General features: G+C 45.8%; 1 protein-coding gene across 6 annotated transcripts in view; it reads right to left on the bottom strand.

Annotated features, from left to right (window-relative positions):
* Nucleotides 1-27,314, bottom strand: part of DMPK (DM1 protein kinase) — a 672,629-nt gene that overhangs the window by 93,969 nt on the left and 551,346 nt on the right. For 4 of the 6 annotated variants that reach the window (XR_011302059.1, XM_069644640.1, XM_069644641.1 and 1 more), the window contains exon 12: nucleotides 21,786-21,883. Coding sequence is in view for 5 of the 6 variants with exons in the window: in XM_069644640.1 (XP_069500741.1) it covers nucleotides 21,786-21,883 (98 nt within the window). In the remaining variant the exon portion in view is untranslated. Of the gene's footprint in view, nucleotides 1-16,869; nucleotides 17,801-21,785; nucleotides 21,884-27,314 lie in introns of those variants that run through there. The other 2 variants (XM_069644639.1, XM_069644638.1) reach the window with 1 other exon arrangement.

The raw sequence follows: 27,314 nt of genomic DNA, 5'->3' as shown, positions 1-27,314 counted from the left end.
ATGGACCTGCTTCTATCCATCTAGAGAATTGACACACCACAACAATTAGGTATCTGTACCCGTTGCATACTTGAACCATGTCAACATAATTGACATGCAAGTGCTGAAAAGGCCCATTTGGTCTGTGGATGACTCCTCTCATTACTTTGAATGTGTGCCCAGGGGTGAATTACTGGCAGATCATACAGTTCACCATGAAAAAATGCAATATGCTCTGCTAAATTCGGTATGAACCAGACTTCCGCGAGCGTTGCTGCTCTCTTTGTGCGCCAGGTAATGTAATTGATCCAGTGCTATTTTTAGTAGGGCTACAAGCATTACTGGTTTGCCAGTGCTATCTTGTCGCCACAAGCTGTCAGAGGGGTTAAAGAACACCCTCAGTGTTTCCTCAGGTTTTTCTCTTCCTGCGGTGCATCCCCTTGGAGCTCCATTAATTGGGTTTGCCCTAGATCGTTATAGGCTTTGAAAGTTGTTAGAGCAACCAACATCCTTTCATTTGTGCACACCATTTCCACTTCCATAACCATCTCGCTTTTGGATGCCATACGCTTGGCTTCTGTGTCTGCTGCGTCATTTCCGTACGAGATAAAATCTGTCCCCTGGGTGTGGGCGGCACATTTCATGACCGCTGTGCCCACTGGGAGCTGTAGTGCCTTAATCAGCCTGTCCAATAGGGCTGCGTGCTGCACTGGCGTGCTGTCCGCTCAGAGGTAACCCCTCCTTTTCCAGCGCTCTAAGCCTGCGTGCACTGTTGACGTCACATAGGTAAAGTCACTGTACACCATTACTTCCTGGTCTGCGTGATTCTCAATGGCGAGTATCAACGCCAATAATTCTGCAGCCTGTGCTGAATAGTGAGATGGTATTCGTGCACTAAGAAGCACTCGAAACTCTCCATTCGCTGTGTGTTTCATCACAGCAACGCCTGTGTATCTTTGCCTATCACTTTGTTCAATTCTCAAAGACCCGTCAATAAAGACGATCTCTCCTCCTGCCAAGGCATTTTCTTTCACTCTGGGAATTTAATCATTGAATTCTTCATAGTTTGTGCAGTCATGTATCGGCTCTCCCTCAGTGACTGGTTCTGCAATGACCATAGGTGGATTTACTATTTTACATCTAATTATTTTGATTGATGGGTTAGATATGATCACTTAATAAGCAGAAGCTCTCTGAGATGTCAATGTTCCCTTGGGTTTCTCTAGAATGGCAAATAGTGAGTGCTCGACATACAACGTCATGGCGCATCCCATTACAATGGTTGTAGCCTTCTCTATGGTGAACACTGCGGCAGCTTAACTTTGTTCGCATGGGAAGTGGCCTCTCATTACCGGGTCCAGACTCCCACTGTACTATGCTAGGGGCTTGTACCCCAAGGAGGTTCTTTGTGCGAGTACTGCCGTCATGACGCTGCCATTTGTGTATGAAAACAGGTAAAATTCCTCAGCATAATTGGGAATTCCGAGAACTGGGGCGGTGCAAATCATTCTCTTGAGTTCAGCAAACCCTTCCTCCATTGCTTCAGACCATTCAATTTTTTCTTTTGTCACTTGGGCCTTCTTTAAGGCCTGAAGTAAAGGCCTAGTATAAGAGCTGTAATTGAAAAGCCATGCTCTAACATAGTTGCATAGGCATAGAAAGCTCTGCATTTGCTTTATCGTGAGTGGCTTAGCCGTGTTCATTATGGCTTCGGCCCTTTCTGGGGTCACTTTATTTCCTTTGTGTAAGATCAGCTGGCCTATGTACAACACTTCTTGTTGACAATATTGTAATTTTTCATTGTCAACTTTATATCCTTTCTCAGCCAATATAGACAGTAGTTGCATAGAATCATGCCTGCCCTGCTCTTCTGAGGTGCTGCAAATTAGGATGTCATCCACGTATTGTAAGACAACACTTTCTAATGCAATATTGCTCAAATTCATTTGCAGGACTCTGTTGAAAATGGATGGGGACTCACAGTACCCCTGTGGCAGCCTTGTGCTTTTCAGACGCATTAGTCTGAACGTGAATGACGTCAGATCGTGTGAATCACGGTGCAACGGGATTGAGAAAAATGCATTTTTCAAATCAATTACCGTGAAATACTTTGCCTCAACTGGTATATTACATAGAATTGTAGATGGGTTAGGGACTAAAGTTAACTCGGCCTCAATAATATCATTTATTGGTCGTAAATCCTGGATTAAACGCCAAGACCCCCTTTGATTTCTGGACAGGGTAAACTGACGTATTACATGGTGACTCTGACGTCACTAAGATGCCCTGGTCCATCATGGCAGAAATTGTCTTAGAAATCCCTTCATCTGCCTCTCGGGACATAGGATATTGTGGGGCTCTTGGTAGGATTGCTCGTGGTTTCAATTTAATTTTCACTTCTCCCACCCCCTTCAAGAGGCCTACGTCATAGGGTCCGGTAGTCCATACTGAGACAGGCACTTTGGCTATATCGTCATCAAAATATTCAGGACATTTCAGTGCCAACATCATTCTTTCTGGTACTTCTCTTTTAATCATCTTTACCCAAAAGGTGACACTTACTTCTACCATTGTCTCTCCTATGTCTGTTTGTTCTTCAAATAGATCATCATCGTGATGTCAGTCACTCGATATCCTTCTTCGATGGTGATAATCGCGCACCATTGTCTGCCCTTATCATCGTAACTGTCAACCAACACCACTTTCCCTCGCACTGCAGCTGCGTGTATTTTTAAGGGAAATACCTGTCCCTCCTCCTCACGCATAGGTATCTGTGGTCTAAATAAAAACTCATCAGGGGTTCTCACTACTTTCTCTGCAAGGCCTGGCAATCCCGCCATAAGCACACGCATACCATACGTGAAGATTTCTGGCTCTAATGGTATGGCCCTCATGGCTGTGTGTCCTGAGTATGCTCTGGGAATTTCACATACATTTGAGTAGTGCATTCCTGGAGTGGAGCATATTGTGCCCTCCTATGTGAACAAAATTTTCATGTTCAACTTCGTCATTAGGTCTCGACCCAAAATGTTTACTGGGGTCTGACGCGAGTATAATAAGGGTACATTCATTTCACACTCTCCTATGGAGACTGGGAGTGCGTTTGTAAAGGGAACTCTACTGTGAGCTCCTGTGAAACTCTGAGTATCTGTGGCCTCGTCAGACAAGGAAAACTTGCCTTTGCGTATGCACGAGCGTGTTGCACCCGTGTCTACTAGGAAGGAATAATCTTTACCCCCTATAATGACATCCACCCTAGGTTCCCTGTGAGGGTCTGGTGTCACTGATAGGATGGAACACATCAGGGTTCCCAGTGAGCTGTCCCAGTTTATATACAAATTTAGCCCACTGTGCACTTGTGGATTTCCCCTGTTCCCATTGTTACTCCCTCTTCCAGGGTTTGGAGCTTGTCCTGTGCTCATCGTGTGTGACACTTGCAACGGTACTTGTTGGGTTTGTCCTTGCGGAAAACTGCTCACACTCCGTGGCTGTACTCCTTGTTGCGCTCTTAGCGCTTGTTGTTGCACCGTGTGATTCTGTGCAATGCCCTGTTGTAAATGCCTGCTCCCATCCCTTGGCCGTTCTGCATCATGCCTTGGTTTTTGCATGTGCGCGCCAAGTGCCCTGTCATTCCGCACAGCCAACATACTGGCGGTGGTCAGATTATTTGTCCATTTGACATATCTGGGTTTCCATTTTGCACGTTTTGAAAACCTCCCTGATTATTCTGGAAGCCTCTTTAACTGCTCTGCCATCCTCTTCCCCTAAATCCTCTTACCCGTAGGTAAAATCCTACATTGCCCTGATTATATTGTTGAGGACTGGCCACCTGCTGCATGCTTTGTTCGGCTGCGCTAGTTAGCATGGCTCCTTCAAGAGCATACTTTGATAGTTTCTTCTGCACTAGTTTCGCTTCCTCACCCTTTCGTGCTGCTTCCTTTTTGCGATTCTTTCCCTGCAACAGTCTGCAGTAATGTGCGGATAGTCAACTGTATTTCAGCACAAGGTTTAGCCTCAACTCCTACCAATTTCTTGAGTTGTTTCTGTACTGGTTCTAGTAAGCCTTGGCACAATATGTGATAAAACACAGGTATGAATTTTGTCCAAGATTCATGCGTTTCGAGCACCCACGCGTCTTGGAAATTCTGTATATAAAGTAACGGATCTTCAGAATCCTTCATTTTTTGAGTCATTATAGCTCCCATATCGGAAGTATCTGGGTAAAGTACTCGCAAAGCTTTCCATACTGCTGCTCTGCAATTGTTAAATGGCGCTCCGTCATGTGCGGTATTGATTGTGGTTATCCCAGGGTCCCCCGCCCGTGCCCACACATCGTCTGCTCTCTCACCAAGTATGGCGATTAGGAGACCTTCAATGTCCCCTATGGTTAACGTGCTCCCTCCTGTCATTTTTTCCAACTCCTGTATCCACTTTCCAGCTCCCGATGTCAGAATTGGAAGCTTGTTTCTCAAGTTTTCCCGATCCATGTGTGGCCATGGAATATATTGTGGTCTTACTCCCCCCTTCTCTAGTAGCGGAAACTGGAATGCATAGCCCTCCTTTTCTTCTCTCATTGTTCCCCTGTCTATTGCAGGGGTAATATTCCTGCACCGCCGTCTACCTGGTAGTGACCTAAGCCTGTCCACATAGGGTGGTGAAGACACCCCCCTCAGACCGTGAGATACTTCTTCATGTCGGTCAGACTGCGTGGCTGACTCTGCTGCCCTCGGTGCAGACTCGCTAATGTCTGACCATTTTATCTCCTTTTCCCTTGTGAGTCGCCTTTCATTTCACCTCCCCTCCTCGTTTTCTTCGCGCTCTTCCCTTTCTGAGTCGGACATTGTCTGTCCCCAGTTCACGTACATTCTTGTATCCTCTTTATTCTTACTTATTTCTAATCTATCCATGGATAGCTCTTTATTCCGACTGCTACGAGTGAGATCCTCAGTGTCATACAGCTGAGTGCTTTCCAGGCGCTCGTCTTCCCTCTCTGCTTGGGGTATTTGTTCTAGCCCCATTTCATCATATATTTTATCGATCGTTTCTCTGATGCTTCTGGTGTCGAAGTCATCCTCAATATTTGCCCTAGACATACCTGGTACTGAGTCGTACACAGGAAAGAATTCTTCGATATCTTCCCAGTCTACAACTGGATCAGGTTTTTTAACTTCCCTCTTCAAATACTCAAGATCGCGTGCTCTCTGTCTTCGCTTATGTTCGATATCGTCGTCAAATTCTTTTCGCTTCCTCGCCTCTTCTCTGACACCATCTTCTTTCTTTTCATTTCTACATTCATCTGCCCTTTGCATTTCCTCATCTCTTTGTCTCCTTATTCTTTTCTCACGTACCCTTTGATCTTCTTCTAATCTTTGTTGCTTCTGTCTGTCTGGATCGTAGGCTGCTCTTGAGTTGCAATCGAGCTGTTTTTCTTGCTCCTCGCGATATAGTTGTTCTCGCCTTTGTCTGTTTTTCCTCCTTATCCTTTCGTCTCTTAATTCCTTTTCTTTCCCTTTTCTCTGTGTCTCATCTAACTTCTACTTTTGCCTTGCGTCATCAATGCCTTTAGCATTGAATTTCAATAAAATGTGTCCTCCCACCCATTCGTCTTTCGCGAATGCCATCCCAACAGTTCTGTCTCCGCTCCCTTTCCATCTTTCTCCTAGTCGAGAGATGCACTTGTCTGTGCCTGATCTTTTCTTTCATCATCGCGCCTCCCCTTGTCCCTTGGCACTGCGGAGGTAATATCCCTGTCCTTATCCTTCCCTTGCTTTTCGTCACTACTATGTATAGGTGACTCACGTGCGGGGTTGCTATACCCCGTGGCTGCTTTAAGTTCCCTCAATGGGTATAACCCCTCATTCTTACTTCCTTCATCTTTCGTTTCTGGCGGGGCGGGTGTCGCAGTAGGCGTCTCACCCCCCTCTGTGCATACATTAAGTATCCAATCTGTTGGCGGCTCTTTCTCCTTTGCTTGCTCGTACATTTTCCACAATATTTCGTCATATGTTGCAAAACGGCTTTAGATAAAGACCCATTTTGGGGCCATGGCATAAACATCTTGTGGGCAGTACCTTTAACTCACTGAGTGCTATACTTCTTTAGCTTGGGTGCGTGTTTTGGCAATTGCTTGCATAAGTGTGCTAATGGAGTTAAGTCTTCCATGCTTAAATCTGTTCCCTCCCCTCTTATATAACACTCGTCAATGTTTTTGTGTGGTTTAAACAACATGAGCGAGCACCAAACACTGCAAGCTCCAATCCAGGTTTTCACAATAATTTTACATATTCCAATTTACTCAAAAACATCCCTTCATATGCGATTCTGTCTCAGCTAGTGAATCATGCAAACATTTTCACTCCGTTTTCACAAACAAAAAAAAATCACTTATGACGTCACAACAGAAAACATGTAAGACGGACGCTTAACAGACTAGACAGACCAGCTGGACACAAATTTCTCTGCCTCTAATCATTACCCCTTCATGGAGTTTAAACAAACCCCTTTCACAACGTCTTTAAACGTTGTGGTAGCCTAATTGTTCCCTATTATGTGGGACTCTGGGTACACGTTTCTTCTAGCCGCTATATTTAAAGCACAGAAATAAGATGAATCCTCTCTCTTCTCAGGTGTCCACCCTGGTAACCTCTCTCTTCTTGGGTGTCCACCCAGGTAACCTTTATTTATTTATTTATTCTCGAGACATTATCGCCATATATACAGTCTTCTCTACTGCTAACTATATTTTCTATTTTCCCTCCTCCCTCCGTTACCTTCTTTTTTCCATTTAGTTGTTCTAAGGCAAGGACTGTTTGCCAAAGCACTACATTTTTTCTTCACTCACCGTTCGCATGGTTCCTCTCTGGATTTCGGGATCACCGCCTTCGTTACCACCTTCTTCAGCTCTTCGCCCGATCAGCTGCCCGTAGGAATGTGAAGGGATATGTTGGAAAACAGGTCCCTTCAGACCCTTACTGCAGATTTTTCTTACACTACAATTGTCTACGGGGAGCTTCACGGTCTACTCAGCCGAATGGCAAAGGACTTGTGATATTACCGAAGACCTAGAGTTACTTTATGTCGACGGTCATTAGTTGTCTTAAATTAATAATTGATAGTCAATAAACCATCCGATCTTTGCTACCAAGTGTACTGAGGGACGCCCGGCCGTCCCATAGAGTCGGGGTCTGCCCTGAAGCACTTTAAGACAAGATAGCTGCACCTCGAGATGGATGGGGGTGCAGGGTCTCTTACTCCAACACTAATCAATAAGGACAACTCAATGGTTTGGCAAAGGGGAGTCCGTTTAATGACAAGTACAAAAAATGGGGAAACATGGACATCAACAGCAGTGTGACAGCCCCGTCTCGCTTCAACTCCTTCGAGCTTCACACACAACATAACTTTTATACTCAAAACGCGTCATAATCTGACGTGTTACACTCAAAATTAACATGCAATTCTATTGGTTGGAAAAAAGGTAACTTATAGGTGCTATATCTGTATATGGTAACGGGGTGAGGGGATTGGGTAAATACTGTCAGGTGGGCATCTAAGCCCTTCCTTCACAAATGTCTACTGTAGACGTCACTAAAGGTACGACGTCTCATTGGTTCTACTAACTATAGGACCCTAGCTTATTTGGCCCATTGTGATTGGGTTGGCATCAACACCATGCATAAATCTGCACTTTGCTTAGCAACACGGCGAACGGTCAACTAGGTGCAGGGTGTCCCCCAGTTCACCCTGCCTTCCTTCAATCAATCATCACTTTATGGGCTATGTGTCAATTAGTTCACTGTGGTTGGCCTCGAAACTGCATCTTCTTGTCTTGAAAAAGTTCTGATATCTCTGTCTGGGCCAGTGCCAGGCATAGGTGTGCAACCGTGCCTCTTATCGCTCGGCTGGTCATGTGCTAGCACACCATGGATTTGCCTCGTTTCTCTCCATTTAGGCATTTGATTTTCGTTTCACCCTGCCACCTGCATTCGCTTTCTTATCTCGGTTCCTTAGAGACAGGATATTCTGTTCTTAGCTTCAATTAAAAGTAGCTACTGTCTACAGGTTCTATCTATGTGGCCTCGGCTTTCCTGGCATGAGCTGCCTCTGCTGAGTTTCGATTCAGTCTTTTTCCTCTTGATGCTAAAATATGAAACTTTTTGCATTTGACCTGGAATAACCTGGGTTGGTTCTGCTTTTTATGCAAAGTGGATTCACACTTACACTATCGTGCTTTGTTTAGAGGTAGATTATGTACGATGGCGCTTGCCGCTCTATTCTTCTACTAAGCGTTGCAAGCCGCACTATTTTCTTCAGCTTCTTGCGGTTCCAAGCATATGTACAGGCGTTAGTTGGTTGAATATATTCACCATGCTTTCAGCTTAAGCTCCCTTGTGTCTCAACAATGTTCTCTTCCTTTGGGTTCCCAATATGGCGTTTCTTCTCTTTGTGTCATCATTGGGTCGCCATATCTTTACCTGTGCGTTAGTTCGGGCCTTTGTGACGTCACCATTCGCCCTTCATTAAGGACTTTCTGGCTTCTTCTTGTACAGTACTTAAGCAATCTTCATTTTGTTTCATTTGCTGGTAGGGTCTTCTCAATGGGTATCCCACTGCCCATGGTTGTCTGGTTATTGGTACTTCAATAGGTGTTATTCTTCTAATAGGCACTGGGCAGAGCCCCACTGCGACTCTCTGCTGTTTTATTTGCTCATCATACGTCACATATTTCGGTGTGAACGTTCCTGGTACTTCAAAATGGGCGACTGGAGTGCAGGCTATATTTGGGACCTCCTCTACAGACGGTCCTAGAATTTCACCCAAGAAGGGGACTAAGTGCAGAAAAAAAAGATGTAGGCAAATATTTACTTTTAAAGTATCAATTCAATCAACTACAGAGATTGACTCTTCTGCAGAAAGGAGGAAGAGTGCCGATGCTGGCTTCACTGAAACAGGAAATAAAGTATGAGATCATTCAGGAGGAGTTGGGTTTACAGATATCACCAGCTGGTGGTCTAAGCTCTCCTCCTATGTGGTTTACTTGTGAACTGAGACCTGCACAAAACACAACATCTAAAATTATCGACCTCATCATAAAAGAACATTCTAACAAAAAGTAGCCAGAAAGCAATCAAGAGCAGGGGCAGCTCACGCAAATCTCCCTAACACTAGAACAGTGAATGTGAGAAATACTCTTTAATTTAACCATAAGAGATTTGCCAGAAACATGGCAAGCAAATTGTTCAATGGCTGGCCAAAGACTCCTCCAGGTTCAGACACTGTTACTGTGGATGGTGCCCCAATGAAATTGGAGTGCAATTCCTCAGACTGAGACTGAAATATCCAGCAAGAGAAAAACAATCCCCAATAGATAGTAATAAGCTAAACCTTCAGCTGGGAGAACCAACCATTTAGTGTGATACTTTCTGTAGATGTGATTAGAAATATAATGTGTGTAATACTCATTTATGCGTGGCGCCTAACTGAAAACAAATTAAACAGTCTACTATGTTAAGATGTAGAGACATATATATTATGTGCAGAAAAAACTTTAGAATTAAGGGTGCTCTCCTTTAAATAAATGTCAAATTTGCTTTCACTATTCCTTTGCCTAACCTCAAGAAGGCTATTCATAAATATTTAACTTTTCTGGGCACCCATTACATGTCTCATTCATCAATATGCCCTGAAAAGCTCTTTCCCGAGAGTGGAAAAGGGCTCACATTTTGAATGATTAATTTTGGAACCTGACAGTCTCTGTTGGGTGTGCAGAGTGTCCATGAAGGAGGGCAGCTCATTTTCTGAAGTCTGAATCAAAGGGTAGCATGTTATCTGCATCAAATGGATATGTATATTTTCTCGCCTCTACGTGAATACAATTCACTTTTATGTGCTCAGCCAATGTTCCAATGCCTGGTTGAAGAGCAAAGGGGATAGAAGGCACCCTGTATTCTGCCACAATGGGGATGGAAAATACTTGGGCAGGAGTAATTTTCCTGGGCGCATGCTTGCAGAGATATCAAAAATGCCCACAAACCTTTCACCTAAAGTCCAGCTTGTTCATATTGTGATTTATACAGCACACTGTTGCCATTTACATGGTCTCCAGGAGCTCATGTGGCTCTGTAAGAAAAGTGGATGCGGTTGGTTAGTGAGGGAAGAGGGATGGGATAGAAGTTGTGCTCTTCTGTTGATGCTTGTAGAACTAGTAAAAAACTGGCATCTGTGCATGTCAGCTTTTCGGTGTGATTTGTTGTGTGCACTGGACTTGTTGTGTCCGGAGGGGAAGTGTCCAGTGTCTGGGTTGTTTGACCCTAGTTAGTCTTGTAGCATGCTTAGTGGGTGTCCGGTCGAAGGTTCGACTTCAAAGGTTTGAATGACCTTTTGATCGAAAACAAAAGAACTGAAAAAAAGGATCAAAACGGTTAAATATTTATTTATTTATATATTTTTTTAATTCAGCATGTATAAAAAACTTTTTTATAAATAGAAAACAGGGTGCTAGGGGGGAACCCCCATAAAAAAAATCGATCCTTTTTTTTCGGTCCTTTTACTGTCGAAAAAAAGGCATTTGTGCCTTTGGTTTTCAAAACTTTGACCTATAACCTGGTTAGTGGTGGGTATGTGGTTTGTGTGTTTTTGTGTTTAGTTTTGCTGATCATTTGGGCATGTCTAGTACGTGAGAGGTATGCTGGTGTGAAGAAGAGGGGACAGTGGTCCAAAGAAGTGGTCAATGGATCTAGAACAAGAAGTATCAGCAGAGCTCTGGAAACATACTCTGTTGAAAGTAAGGAGGTGACCAAGTGATCCCCAAGATCTGATTGAAGCAGCAGAGAACTCAATTCAGGACTAACTGGTCACCTGCAAAGATGTTTAAAGTAGGAATAAGTGATATGGATAGATGGGTGTATTGGAGGGATTGCAATGTGAACTTGACGCACATGTTCGGTCATGTAGGAAATTAACCAACTTATTGGAGGTTGTGCAGTAGAGAATTGCACTGGTTCTACGGAAACATGTGCATCTGGAACTCCCGTTGGTTGCCTGGAGGGCAACACACACGCTCAAACGTTTTGGAAAAGTGGAGAATCGATAAGCGATGCATGCCATTACTTTTGTGAAAAGGATAGGACTGAGGCTGTGGAAGGAACAGGCAGGGCCAGAGGTTGAAATGTGTCCAGCAAGGGACCCTGGAAACGTGTTAACCAATACAAGAAGGACCTTGTGAAAGGCAAGAACTGATATGGTCCGGTTTAACAGCTATGCATTTAGTTTTATTTTTTATTTTATTACATTTGTTACACGCCCAGACCCTGGGGTATCACGGCGTTGTTGCATTGGCAATGGAATATACAAAGTTACATTTACAATAGTTATTCAGAGGCATTGGTGAAAAAAGGGAAAACGGATATAGTTACATACAGTGAGAGGTGCATGCAGTGTTCCCATTGCTTGGAGAATCTATATGGGCACAAGCCAATTGTCCACCATGGAATCTTTCTTTTTCCTGTCTTTGGCCCACCTCCCACCCCCTTCTTGACAACTCTGGCCCCCACATACCTGCCAGGTAGGCTTTCCCCTCCCTCTCTAATCATCCCCACTCCTCTTTATATCGTTCTTTACCTCATTTCACTATCGAGTGCACTTTTCAATTGCTTAGACATGCACTGACTATATGTTTTTTTGGAAACTTGAACATGTTTACGTCTTTGATAAGGTCCTATTTATTCACAGTGAGCTTGCAATTACAGGAATTAAAAAAGATAAAGGCCTTTGTGCATTCATTTGGGCCTGGATGCAAAATGTGCAATGATGCAGCGTGACAGAGGTATGAAAAGAAGTTCTCCTACTGAGGCATCTCCCCCATACCAGGTCTGCCCTGTCGATGGTCATGTGTAGGGAAAGGTCCATAACAGGCAGAGGTATTTTTAGAGCCCTGTTTACCCTGATGTGTCTGCAAAAGAATGCACGGGGGCTATGCTTATCTGTCTGGTACACACCAAAACTTGGCTGTGAGGCACTTGCCCCGGCAGCCCAACTGCTTTTCTGTATGGAGGTCACATATGAGACTAAGAAGACCTATGCAAAGTCACTGCCGGCAAGCAGTTTGGCTGTTGCCAGGCTAACACTGTTGGGTTTCAGCACTGTGCCATCAGATAGTAGCAAGTGCATGGTCCTTTATTCTTTTGGTGTCTGGCAGTGGAGGGCCTCATCGTCATTTTTCATGGCAGAGCACCAGAATGTAATGGTTGGTCTCCAGGGTTGGTATTTTACAACATATGCGTCCAAATTGCCCTGAAGGCCAAATTCGATCAAATTGGTCATTAGGTCAATAGTTTTAGGTCAAATGGGCTAATACCAAAGGACTACCTGTGATTAACAGGCATGTGGGGCAGAGATCATGCATGCTAGATCCCCTGCTACCAGCTGCAACTGAAAAAGAAAACATGTATTTTAGTCAGAGATCGCTGGCCTGGGTATTCGTACTTCAGGCCCTAAGCGGTTAGTGAGTAACTGAGTTGTGGGGGTCACTGTGTCTGCAACACAATTGTCCCTCGAGTTTAAAGTGCTCTTTGCAGGTTTTCAATAATGACAAAAGACCTATTGAATCAACGCCTGACTGTAGGCTTTGCACATAGGTGTCAGTCACTTTTGTGTTGATTCTCCCTTTTGACAGGACTGCTTTTTAAATGTATTTGTATTTTTTGTACAGGCTTGGCAGGGTCCCAGTTCATGCAAGGATGCACTCCTTGGGGGATAAATGTGATGGTACTGCTTGGCTGTGCTTACCGCATCCCGGTTTTGGTTAGGGCATGTCGGGCTTCCTAACCTCTGTTTGGTTTCTGACGACAGAAATGTACCTTGTGGCAGGACTGTGGTGGCTGCACTCTTCTTTCCTCTTTTTTCATTGGTTTGCATTTGTCTCTTGGCATCATGGCTGTTTTACACTATTTTTCCATCGCAGGTTTCCACTATATATTTTCCAGTCCTAAACTGTTATGGCTAAAACATGTATAATGCTCTGGGGTTTTGTCTATCTGGAACCCTGACTTGATTGTACTGTTTGATCCAATACACCTCTTACAGGCCCAAAGCCACCTCTTACATCCCACAGAGACCTACATACACCTAGCACTAAGGCATGCAGGTGACCACAAACACCTCTTAGTAGCATGCACATGACAAGTGCCCTTTACAGACCTGCCGTGGACCAATAACTTTTCTTATAGGACAAAGGAGACAAGGTACACCACTTATAGACCTAGGAAGACTGCAGACACTATTTTATGCTGTAAGGAGGGTCATATAATGCCTGTAAGGTCTATAGCGAATCATAAACATTGCCTATGGCATGCAAATAATCAAAATGAGCACTTGGAGATCTGTGCTAGACTACCCACACCTCGAAACACTTGCAGATAATCACAGACACTTTTATGGGTAACATCTAGCCACAGAGACATTTTAGCAAACTCTGAGCAACACAGACATGTCTTAAGACTCACATCGCCTACAAATCTGCTGATGAAAACAAAAAAATCTGCAGATGAAAGAAAAAAGCTCTGCTGACTCACAGAGGATCACAGAATCTCATAAAACCTGCATAAAATCACAGACTTTTATCACAGTGACACGACGCTCCTATTCACAGAGGAGTAACCAAGCCTCTTACAGGTCCAATGAGCAAAATGGCTCTTTACAGATTTGCAAGGGGACAGTCCCATGTTACACATTACACGGACAGGCAAACAACTGTGGAAGAAACGAAAATAGAAATGTGAACTCGTCGAAGGTACGAGACTCATTCGCGCTGGCTCAATATCCTCTTTTTTCTTCCTGCTACAAAGGATAAAGGGGGCTTTTAGTCCCTTAAAATGGCCGCTAAGAGCAGAAAGCAGGCCTTGTTCAGTGTGAATCCGTCCCTGGCATGTGATGGGCTGCGGAACCCGTCATGTGCTCGCTTTGTGTGTGGGAGCTAATGCGATGGTCTCGCAAGCACGAGGCTTCTTACAACGCTAGTGTTTGCTAGGGCTGAACTAGCACGAGATCCAACACCCCACCACAGGAGTCCATGCCTGGAACATGGAACACTAACCTGGCGACCTTAGAGACTGTCACTGCCCTACCGCTAAGCTGTGCTTTCACCATGCACAGGTCACTCCTTTACGCTAGCCTCATACGGACCATGGCTGCGCCTCGGGCTTTCTACTATACCCACCATCTAACCTGTTTACTCTTCCTATTGGCTAGCCCACATTCTCACATTTCTCCAGCAGATCACCAGCAAGCTACCTCCCAGGTTCTCGTGCACAATATTGCACTACAAACCCTCAGGTATCTGAGCGCTGCTTATTATTATCCACAGTGTGTGGTGCTCATTTATCGACCTTGGAAGGATGTAAGGCTGAGTTTGTCCCTGCTGGGATTCGAACCTGCATCAGCAGGCTCTGCACGGATGTCAAAGCTAGTGCTCTACTAGCTGACCGACTACAACACACGCATACACTCATGCATGGACACACATACATGCACACACGCTGCAGCAACTCATCCAAACATCTATAAAAAATCAGCAGAACATACTTTTTAACCATTAAAGAGCACATGTGAATAAATAGATTGATTTGATTTTTGCGGTTGTGAAAGATAATGGGGGTCATTCCGAGGTTGGAGGTAAGGGATAAACGATGCCGGTAAAGGATTACCGGCATCGCTTACCGCTCCGGGCTTATCCGACCAGCCAAACCGCTACTAGCGGCACCATAAATAGCAGTGCCTCTAATAGCGGCATGGGCAGAGGACTTTTGCAGCTCAATTGTGCTACTGTTGTTTGAAACACTGTTGCTTATAATTTACATCCCACACTCTGAGTTTAACAGTGTGGTTTCAATTGATTGTGCTACATAAACAATTGTTCTTTACTTGTTTTAAACCTGTCTCGAGTCAGTTTGGTTTCTTTCCTTACTACATGCTAGCAGGTGGACAGACACATGTAAACGTGGATATGTTTTATTAACTATGACTTCTGAATACAATGAAAGTATAAGTATAAACTTTTTGCCACATACATATCTTAACACCATCAACTACCGGGGTTGATTGACTCCATGCAGGAACTTATCAACCCTTCTTAGTTGTAAAATTACACCAGGGATTCTATCCCATTGGGAGTGCAGCTTTGGGCTACTGGTCGGCAACGTCCAGTGTTTGTTTTGTTCCTTTGTTCTGGACCCCGAGTGGCCTCGAGGTCTTCCCAGCTGCACCTGAAGTATTTCTTACTTAACTACATATACTTTTTAAAAATCCCTCCACCATTACCAACGGAAACTATACTTTTGACATTTGGTTGTGCCTCCCACCCCCTATTTTCTCCCCTGTACAAAAGGAGCACACCCACACACCACACCCCTTTCCACACCAAGATCAATCCAATAGTAGCATCAATACTTCAGCTGGAGGACATGCTTGCATTGCAACACAAGTAACAACACCAACAGCAACAGCAGGAACACAGAGGAGACGCAGCAGGAGAAGGAGGGTGAGACAGGCCCAGCATGCCCCACCAGTGCAGCCAGCGTAACCACGCATGCAGCCCCCAATCCCAAACAACAGAGCCAGTCCTTTCAATCCAACCCCGGAGCAGTACCACACCCTGTACCGTATGGACCGGGACACCATCAACATCATCGTGGACATGATACACGATTGTCAGCCTCATTGAAATACGCACCGCCATCCCCCCTCTACTGAAGGTAGTGTCGGTGCTCCACTTCCTTTCCACAGCCGCCTACCAGCACACAGTGGGGCACATGCATGGCATATCACCACCCCTATTCACTTGCATCCTGAAGCAAGTGCTGGATGCCCTCCTCAAGCACACAACAGAATACATATCCCTACCACGGACTCCCCAGGAGATTCTTCAAACAAAAGGTGGCCTCCATGCACTGGCACGCATGCCAAATTGTATAGGTGCCCTTGACTGCACCCAAGTGGAGTTGGTGGCCCCGCATGCCATGGAGGTGGTTTACCGCAATCGCAAGCAATACCACTCCAACAAGGTGCAGATGGTAGGCGATGCCAGCAAGATCATCACACATTGTTGTGCCTGATATCCCGGATCAACCACAGGAATGCTGCATGTCACCATGGGAAAAATCAGCACTGAATGCCTAACATTGCAGAGCCTACTGCCAACGTTCCCCAACAGAAAATCCTACAGAATGCTACACATCACTAAATGGACACGCACACAGCTGTATGCGTACACAATGCATGAGCAACAAGACGGCAGAGCACACCGTGTATCATCTTGAAGATGCAACCCACACCATTATTCCATGGCACAGGACACATTGAGGGCATAAAAATGGCCTGCATACATCAAGGGACATGTGCATGTGGCCAACGATAATCTGGCGGCATGTGTATCCGACGCAACGTGCCCCCGGCCCCCTGACATTGAAGTGCAACCACCTGGTGATGATGAAGGGGATGAAGAAGAAGTGGCTGCACATCATTGCGGTGCCGATGCACAGGAGGGACCTGCTGTGGGTCAGTCAGTGATTGCACAATATTACTGACACACATGGCTGTAGAGGGTGACATGATAGTTTGACAGAGGGCACTGGGTATGGGGGTATATGCACACTATGCACTGTATACGATTAAATTATACATGCGCAATGATGAATGTCCACTCAGGCCTTGCTTTTGACACGACGGGTGTATTGAAATTAACAATGAAAACGATAGTTCAATAACCTTCCACCACCCTCACCGCCCTCCTCCTCCCCCTCCCCCCACAACTCCCCCTCTCCCCACAACTCCCCCACACACCCTCCCCTCTCCACCTCCCCCCACAACTCCCCCACACACCTTCACCCCCTCCCCCACACATGTCCCAACAAGTCTCTAATGCCTTCATCAGGCTGCCCAGACTATTTTTTAGAACTCCTTGGACCTGGTGGTGGCGTGTCTGGCCGGCGCAGGGTGCGCGGCAACCTGTGGAGTGGGCTGGTCTTGGTAGAGCTTGACGAGGATGGTGTGGCCACCTGCTCAAATTGGGTTGCCGGACGTTCTGACTCCATGGCATCGGCTATGCAGCTGAGTACCTGCCGCAGGGCAGATACCTCCTCGCACAGGCGGCTAGTATTCTCCGAAAAAATCTTGCTCATGGAGGCGGTGTTGTCTGTGATTGTCTTGCCTAGAGAGGCAATGTTCTCCCGCCACTCCTGCCTTGCCTGGGCATTGTCCTCCACGAACTGCCGCACAAGGGCAGTCAGCTGCTCAGAACGCTGCTGCCCTGCGGGTGCACCTGTGAAGGTGGTCGGTGCCTGGGTGTCATGCTCGGCCTCACTGCTCTCCACTATGGGACTAATGGCCCCTTGAATTAACTCCCCCCCAGACTGTTCCAGGGAGGTGCCGTGATCTGACTCAAGTGATGTGATTTGTGGGGATGGCAGTGGACTGCGCGTGCGGGGCAGTTCTGAGGAATCGTCCTCCACGGGCACCCATACCTCTTCCTGTGCCTTCTCCTCAGCCTGGGGTGCTGTGGCTGCCACCTCCCCAGCCAGACTTGGCTCTGCCGAGTGTGGAGCCTCGGCTGTTTCCTGTGGCTGTGCAACAGGTGTTGCCGCTTCCTCCTCAACGGCCCTTGGTAGCACGGGTGCCCTGGCAACCTGAGGTGTTTTCACTGGTGGTGCACGGCGGGCCTTGGGTTGGCCCTTTGAGGTTGAATGCTGGTTGGCCTCATCCTGGGCACTCTTCCGGGGTGTGGTTTTCTGTTGGGTTGAGTCCTGGGCATCGCTGTCATGGTCTGAGCCTGTGAGGGTCGAAGAGAGGGACGGCATGAGTGATGTTTTGATAGGCATCATACATACATTTGTACAATTGATCATCCACACAATCGAGGGTAATAGGCATTTGAGTTTGGATGATCATGTTGTTTGATACCTGGGTGGGTGATATTGACATACGTCGGGGTCACAATGTTTGGCAAGACCTATGGTATGTGACATGCATATTTGTTTGGGCCTGCATGCAGTGTGACTTATGGAATTTACATTTTGTGTGGTATATGTCAGGTACGGCATTGCCTTGCTGCAGACATCTGCATGTGTCTGTGATGCATCCGACAACTTTGCTGGGAGTGTGTGTGTGTTGGGCCATGGCTTGCCTCTTTGGACAGAAATATTGGTTGACTTTCATCAGACTCTGCATTACTGGGTTTCCTTAGGACACTCACCTCCATCCGCCGATGTTGTGGCGCCACACTCCATGTCTCCGACTCCTTCTATCCCCTCAATGCCAATCAGGCTGACACAGATGTCCTCCCATCGGGACAGCTTGATGGGGGAGCTGGCTCCTCCGCCTGTTGGCATTGCCTGGCTCCTGTTGGCAGAGAGCATGTTCCGTACTCGCAGCCGCAAGTCATCCCAATGCTTCCTGCAGTCTTTTATGGTGCATGGGGTGGGGTGTGCCCGACTGCGCCCACTTTCTGCGCCACAAGTGTCCAGATCTCTTTTTTTCGAATGATGCCCTCCCTTTTCATGCTCTGTCATGTCAGCATGTTCCTGCAGGGTCCCAGCTAGCATCTCCAACTCGTCTTCGTTGAAGCGCTCCTTACACTGGCGGGGGTTATCCTTCTTAATAGCCTTTGGCATTGTGGTGTTTTGGATGATGATTTTCCACGATGATTTTCCACGAACAGCAGTGTCCCACAGGTCCTGTGTGCTGAGGATGGCAATGGATTGTGCTTTTAAAGATGGCCGCCATCCTCCTTCCTGTTTCTGTGCGATGACGCTACTTCCGGTTCCGCTTATTTACGGTGACCGTTATTAGCGGTCACCGTTAATAGCGGTGGCCGCTAATGCCGCATTGGTTCATGCTGGTAGTGCAATCTGCGCTATGCATGATGCCGCTAAGGTCATTTTTTGTGCCTTTAACGGCATGGTAGTAATGCCCTTACCGGCATGGCGCAAAGCTTGTGCCCGCGAAGTCATAATAGCCCTCTATTAGTGGGCTCTTGACTAATAGGACACGCTATTTGCGCCATACCGGTAAGGACAGTTACTTACCTCCAACCTCGGAATGACCCCCAATGTATGTGTTAGTGGACTCTGTATGGCTGTGCATGTGTTTGATGTTTGCATTGTGCAGTCTTTGCTTCCATGGGGAGTTGGACCTGTTTTGTAGTTGAGTTACATTTTTGTCCACTTGAGACGAAGCCTCATACCAGAGTAAAGGCCTGTGTGTGTATTGTCCTTTGCTTCAGGAACAGGCAAGGCCGGATTCTTTTAACCTTCCTTGATCCATTGAAAAAAAAGTGAAATCAGTGAACTGGCCAAACATTACAACAAGATGGAGTCTGCTTTTCAAGGCTTCCAACTAGTAGCATGTTTTTTTTATTATACTGGATGTGGTGCCTCAGTGGTGTACCTGTTGCCTAAGCCTTTTTTTTAAAAAAGAAAAAAAAGATCTCTTACTCTTCTACATAGGGTGACCAGATTTAAAAAGTAAAACACCAGGACAGGGCAAACAACATAAAAGTAGGACTAACTCTTGAAACTGGCTGTCAAGGTACTACACTTCAGTAGTGTTTGGAGGAGAAGGTGGGTTTAGGTGTTACTGTTCAAATAAACACACAATCAATTTATCACAAACGAACACTATCTTAAGTTGTAAAATGCAGCATTTCTTCTGTGCAAGCTGTGCCAGCCAGCTATGAAGACATACTACCAAAAACCAGGACAACTGCAGTTTCCAATGGAAACATCTTGAGACGGGGGACAGAGCAGCAAAAACCGGGACAGTCTCGGCAAAACTGAAGCGTCTGGTCACCCTCCTTCTACAATCTATCCGCCCTGTGAAGTTACTCAGCTGGGACATGTGAGAGGAGGCGTCCATTTCCTGCAGTTCCTGAACAGCGGTGTGGGGCGCGCATTTAAGCACATTCCTACACACCAGCTTTGTGTGGAGTGGCCCTCTTCAGTAGTCCTCTCTCTATTGCACAGACTCTGCAAGACCTACTGATCGATTCCGGCTCCGCGTTATGACGAAGATATGGCAGACTTGAATTTCTAATATCTGCACACCACGCACTGCGTGAGTCAGTCACAGGGAAGAGAACGGCTCTCTGGGTCAAATGTTCTGGGCCATCATTGGCAGGTATACAACGATGAAACGGTCTTCAGGTGAATTACAAATACACACATTATTACAATTTTACTCTACACAGATACATTCAAACACAGGAGAAAGAATAATTACTTAATTACCGCAAAGACAGAGTTAATGAAGAGGCACTGGCTAGCCTTAACCAACCTGAAGAAAAAAGCCCGTGGCACCTAAACAAGACATCACGATGCACCGTCAGAATTGAAAAGTAGCAGAACGTGCCTCCTCACAAGAATCCCTGGAGCTAAGCCATAATACACACTTTAAACCAATAACAAAGCCTTCCTCAACATTCTGAAACATGCTGCTCTTTGGATGTTTTGGACTACGTCTCCCATAATCGTTCACCATTAACTACGCCATCAGGGGCTGATGGGAGTAGTAGTTCAATGCATCTGGTGAGCTAAAGCATGCAGAACCTTGGTCTAGCTTATTGTTAGGGAGCGTTAGGGAGTACATTAGATAGAAGATGAGAACAATGAATGTGTGCACTGAAATTTAAAGATTTAATGTGTAGAATGCAAGACAGACATATCTCAATATCGTAACTAAGGGGTCTTAAAGTACCATGGCCTATCATTGCTTCAGACGTTGTCAAGAATCAAACAAATCCTGAGAATAGGCCTCCCAGTGCACACACCTTTTGATCCGCCAACTGCTCTCATTCTGGGGATGGTGGCTGGGTGGTGAGGAGGACAAGGACAGGCAAGGGAAGAACAATGGAAATCAGCTACATCACCAATAGCTAAGAACATCGAGTCTCGATTCTACACGTTTGGTACTTTTTTCACATTAGTGGCTTGATTATATGAACTGTGCTTCGTGGTGCAATTTATCATTGGTGTGTGGTATCGAATTCTGTGATTGGTGTGTGGAAACGAATTCCGAGTTAATTTGCTCCAGTCTCCAGTGTTTCTAAATGTCATGGGGGAATATTGCACATGGCCATGGCCAATAGTGCCAGACGCCATGTGCATTCTTGCTTGCATTTTGTTTTTCAAGTGTGTAGTCAACGCAAGCGCATATCAAGTGCTCATTAATAAAATCCACCAAAATGTGTTGACTTTTGGGCCTAAAGAATTTTAAATAGCATATTTTGGGGGTGGATTGGGGGGCATGGTAGATATAGCACCGACCTAGTGCCAACGCGGAACATTTCGACCATGAGGTGCTATATACACGATAATATCATGCGTGGGATATGCTTAACACCGGGTTACGGAGAGCAGGATGCGATGAGCGAGGTGGAATGAAACGTGTAATTGGGGCCATGCTAGACATCAAACCGGACAGTAACATACATATTTTGATAGCAGATATTTGCAATTTGCGACACAGAGATAAAGTGATTTACTCAGAATCACGCAATTATTGAGTTCAGTGCTGAAGCCGGGATTAGAAGGCAGGCCTTGTGATCCCAACTTCAGCGAACTAGCCAGTAGACAATGTTATTCAGCAATGGGGATTTCTATTGTTTGCGTTTCGCTTGTAAGAATGTTCTTCCTCTGGGTTCCTGATATATAGAAAAGGGAAGGAAGACTAAGAACCCTACTCTGAGAGTAATGCAAGTTATGACAGAAAGCCAGTTTAGGGTCAGCGTCGGGTGGAAGCAGGAGAAAAGGAAGACTTGCCTTTATTTGACTCTGAATTCATCAACTTCATTCTCTCTTCTAATTTCTTGATCTGAGCTTCCAGTTCCAGGTTTCTCTTCTCTGCCTTCTTCAGCTGCCTGTTCATGGGAAGAACGAGTCAATATTAGAGCGCTGCTGGGAGGATGCTCACACTGCAAGGCTATGGCGCTAGTGGATCACTGCTAGGGGATGCTCACACTGCAAGGCTCTGGTGCTAGTGGATCACTGCTAAGGGAAAGAATACACCCATGAGGTCACAGCAATGATCGGCCACTGCTAGAGGGAGTTCCTGCTGCTGGGTCATAGCACTGAATGGGCAGTGCTAGAGAAATGCTTACATTATTGGGTCAGAGCACTGCTGGGGCAGTGCTAGGGTATACTCACACTGCAAGGCTATGGCGCTGGTGGATCACTGCTAAGGGAAAGAATACATCCTTGAGGTCATAGCAATGACCGGCTGCTGCTACTGGGTCATAGCACTGAATGGGCACTGCTAGAGAAATGCGCACAATATTGGGTCAGAGCACTGCTGGGGCACTGCTAGGGGATGCTCACACTGCAAGGCTCTGGTGCTAGTGGATCACTGCTAAGGGAAATAATACACCCATGAGGTCATAGCAATGACCAGCACTGCTAGGGGGAGTTCCTGCTGCTGGGTCCTAGCACTGAATGGGCACTGCTAGAGAAATGCTTACACTATTGGGTCAGAGCTGGGGCACTGCTAGGGGATGCTCACACTGCAAGGCTCTGGTGCTAGTGGATCACTGCTAAGGGAAAGAATACACCCATGAGGTCACAGCAATGACCGGGCACTGCTAGGGGGAGTTCATGATTCAGGGTCATAGCACTGAATGGGCAGTGCTAGAGAAATGCTTAGATTATTGGGTCAGAGCACTGCTGGGTCACTGCTAAGGGATGCTCACACTGCAAGGCTATGGCGCGGCTGGATCACTGCTATGGGAAAGCATACACCCATGAGGTCATAGCAATGACCGGGCACTGCTAGGGGGAGTTCATGATTCAGGGTCATAGCACTAAGCCGCTAGAGGAACCTTGTACCGTTGGGACACAGCACTGACAGATTACTGCCAGATAAATGCTTACACTGTTGGGTCAGAGCACTGTCAGGGCACTGCTAGGGGATGTTTACCTGTTCATTTAGAGAACTGATGGGGCACTGCTACCGGGAATCTAACACTACTGGGGCTAAGACATTGCATTAAACTCAAATTCTAGGGTTCAAGAAATGCCAGTCCACTGCTAAAGGGAAGTTCGAAATGCTAGGGTTAAACCCAGACAGGACTTTTGGCACTGAGAGGGTCCTGCTGAGAGAGGGTTTGCAGTCAGGTACACGTGCACCATGACAGGCCTATCCCCCGCTTCTTTGTCTCCATATTGTGTCATACGGGTACCCAGAGGTGTACATTTCACCTGAAAATGATCCAAGACCATTTATTTCTTTAAAACACATGTACGATGTATTTTCAACAATCTAACACAATAATCTCTAGCAACACCACATCATGAGTGCAAACACAACAATACAACGTGACAAGATGATCATCTGACTGTCTGAATGCTGCTTTCTTTAACCCAGGTGACTGCTTGCTGCATTTGTTCCTAATCATCGAGTCCTAAACACTAGCCTGCTCCTTCGCATGCATCCAATCTGAAGGTTATGGGCTCACCACAGCCGGTGAAGAGGAACTTTAAAGTGCCAAGAGGTCTACCCTAAAGTTGGTGCTTTCCGAAGTCTCCTCAAACTTCACCGTGAACTTACTTTTGGTGTGAAGGTCAAGAGAGTAAAATACTTTCATCTCTATATTGTGTGTGTTCCTTAGACAGCGAATGTGTCAACGCAAGTGTCCTAGTGGCGTAAATACCTGGGTCATAGTGGTTGTCCACCTCCTCCTTGACTCTATGCTTGCTTGTTTCATAGACATATACTGGTGAAAGGGGTGCATGCTTTGTGGGGAAACGTTGCATGCTCAGAAGCTATTGGGTGTCAAGCATAATATTAGACTGCATACGTGTGAGTCTCTTTGATTTGTTGGGCCGTGCCAGTCGCGTGCAAAGATGTGTACTAGCCTCTGGTGTATTTATGGGAGAACATTTTTTACTTAGGTGGCTGTACTTTATTACAAGGATGTGTTTTCGGTTGGTCTCCTCAAGTTATTTTTGAATGGTATGTCATTGGGTCTTCTTTGAGATCCCAAAATGGAGCCAGTTATTATGGCATCCTTTTCGGTCATAAGAGAGCTTTCTGTCTTGGGTTCCTAAAGCTATGTATACAACAGTGATGTCCTATAAGACAAAGACATTGTTCTGGAGAACCATGAATGATTTCGAGCTAATTTGCATACCCACAATGCATTGCTCAGTGGCTCTGAACTGAAGGTGAGCTCTGCGTGATTTCTGCCGGACGGCACGTTTAGCGGAAATGGCCTATCCATCTGTCATATTTCTGGTGGATGGTTTTTTTCATGCATTGTTAAGCCCACCCTAACATTGATAGTGTTGGCCCTAAGAAAACATTTAATGCTAGTATTAATGAACCACTTAGTTTGAAGAGAGCAGGCATGGAACCAACCACATTGATGAGACTTAGGTAATCATGTGAATTCGGTATATGGATGAAACATGGGTTCTAAATAGATCTAGTAATTTATGATGTGTAGGATGATCTGATTGATTGAATGCCAGACTAAAGTGTACATCACTGCAGGGTAAAGATGAGTGAGAAACAGGAGGGCTGCTCTGCTGAAGGGCAGGCCTTTGGGAAATCTGGTACAGTTTATTACAGGCTGGTGAAGGCCAGGAGCTGGGGTAAAGTCTCTTCACTTACATATCAGGCAGAGTGGCATGTTGCCAATTTTTCTCCACCTAACTGGCTTATTATCTGAATTTCATGGTGATACATTCTTCCAATTACCATATACGCCACCTCAGGGACTAGGAGTGATGGGTGAAATGGTTATCTTTAGGGGACATAGTCAGAGAGCGATGGGATTTAGGATACATTAGATATTAGAAAGACATACAATTTCCTGAGGGATTTGGTAGCCCTTACCTCTTGGAGGAGTTTATTCCTGAGTCGAGTCTGCTTGGGTTTCTTTTTTGGTATTGTGAAGAGTTTGGTGTCAGTTGACCCGACTGTGCATTTGGGAGGTATTTGTGTAGTTTTGCAAGTAGGTAGAGGTAGACCTGTAGGCACATTTGAATTTGAGGCATTGTATTATGAATGAGATTCTGGGTTGAATTGTGGGGCACCAGTGGAGGCTTTGAGGTTTTCTGACACATGTTCACGTTTTTCAAAGATAGAAATGAGTCATCCTGTCATATTCTAGAAGTTTTCAGCCTCTGAAATTGGTATGATTGAAACCAGTAATAAACATGTTGTGGAGGTGGGCGGTAAGAGGGGGAGAGTGCCCGTCAGCCCAAGCAACATGGCCACAGAGTGACAGAGCTGCTGACCTCACAAGCTATAGTGCTGGATTTTATGATGTCCCACAATGCGGGAGCGAGAGGATGAGCATGCATTAAGGCAGATAGAGGAGTGAAGCGGAGGGTGATCAAGTGGCAGAACGCTTAGACTTCAGATGGCAGAGATATTCTGTGTTTTTTCCACGGCGGCCTGGGACGCTGCACCCACCTCCACTTGGAGCGGGCACAGTCGTGATGCAACTGGTATGAGTACCGACAGTCACAGCACACACGTATATCGTTTTGGCACTGCAGTCAGCCCGAGGAGAGGATGCGACCAGCTGGGTCTGGAGCGGCGGTGATCCACGATTTTGCGATTCAGATACACCGCCTGAGGTGCGACCACATCGAAGATCGTAGGGGCTCCTGGCAAGAACCCACTGAGGTGAGGGGGTGCTTACGCAGTGAGGTGCACCAGGGAGTATGTGATATCAGCGGCAAGGCTTGGATTGCTGACACAGCACCAAACACATTACAAGCAGCTATACCTAACTATGGTGCTTCAGCTGATCAATGCTTCAGCAAGGTGATCGGATTGCATGGTAGCTCCAGGCACTAGTTTCCATGAACTGCTCATTGGGAATCAGCCCCATGTAAGAACATGTGGATGTTAATGAACTGAGTCCTACTGGTGACCAACGGGCGGGTAATGCAAGCACCACACGGTGTTGGCACTACTTCAGATGGATCAAATAAAGAGAACTTTCCAATTTTATAGCGGCTGATGGAATGGATGAATGGCCTACTATGTTGCCTGTTACTTAGGTTGAGTTGAGGAAAATCTAGGAATCATCTGGGAACTGGATGCAGTCACTCCCAGTGAGTGTACCATAGGCCCCTCTTCTGTCTTGGAATGTGCCTCAAGCAAATTCGACAAAACCGGTCACCAGGTGACCAGATCTTCCCTTTCCTGAAAGTTATTGCAGGTAACGGCTGCCAGATTTATGCCAAATTCATCTACAAACTCTGACACCAACACTCAGGGAGATGACATTCCTACAATTACGCCTCCAAATGGATGTCCAAACGCAATTGCAAGCCATACTGACCAAAATGAAAGCCATCGGTCAATGGACCCAGGAAACAAATAACACCATTTTGGATATTATGAAAGAGTTGAAAGAGGTGAACAGCTGGCTGAACTCCCAAGCTGACTGTACTACGGACAATGAACAGCACATCAGTACAAAAGAGGATAATCATGATACCATTTCTATGGACCTCGATGGTGTAATCAAGGAAGTACAATGCTTGGGTTCCAAAATAGAGGCGCAAGAGAATAGGTCCCGACGCAATAATCTTCGCAGTGTTGAAATTCCAGAAAATGCAGAGGGAACCCATTTACAAGGACTTATTTACAGATTCCTCCAGGACAAATTGAAAATGGAGAACCCACTAAACTACACCATTGAAAGAGTGAACAGGGCCTCTATCCCCAAACCAGCCACAGGGGACCGCCCATGCATCATCACCATGTGTATGCTGAATTTTCAGCACAAACTGGGGATTTTGAGGGTGTACCAAAAAGTGGGGGACATTCACATACTCCAATATACGTATCTTCAATAATTTTTCACTCAACATCTCCAAATGCAGAAAGTGCTTTAATACGATTTTCAAGGCACTGGAGAGCACCAAATACAGACACTACCTCAAATTTCCAGCGGTGTGGTGTATACAAGTCAACCAGCAATGGCAATCATTTGAGGACTCCGATGAAGCCTGGTGGTTTTTGAGGCAGCAAGATATTGTTTCTATTGATCACGCTCCATCGGCTGGCAAGGCCATATCGGCACGCCAGCTATCACCACAACCACAGAACTACCCTAGGGCACACGATGGATGGAAAAAGGCTGGTAAACAACCACGAGTTCTGGACTGAAGGCGGGAAATAAAACCAAAAGAACAATATTGAATACAACATAGATGTTGATGACAATTGGGGTCAGGACGTTTTCAAGATGTGGTGTCCACACAATACTGGATCCGTGAGCTAGATGATCTTTGAAACTTATATTGCATAGACTCTCTTTTACAATATATACT

Source organism: Ambystoma mexicanum, chromosome 2p, assembly GCF_040938575.1.
Source record: "Ambystoma mexicanum isolate Mex_15411 chromosome 2p, UKY_AmexF1_1, whole genome shotgun sequence".
Taxonomy (NCBI): Eukaryota; Metazoa; Chordata; class Amphibia; order Caudata; family Ambystomatidae; genus Ambystoma; species Ambystoma mexicanum.
The sequence above is the reverse complement of the archived record's forward strand: the minus strand, read 5'-3'. Positions and strand labels throughout refer to the sequence as shown.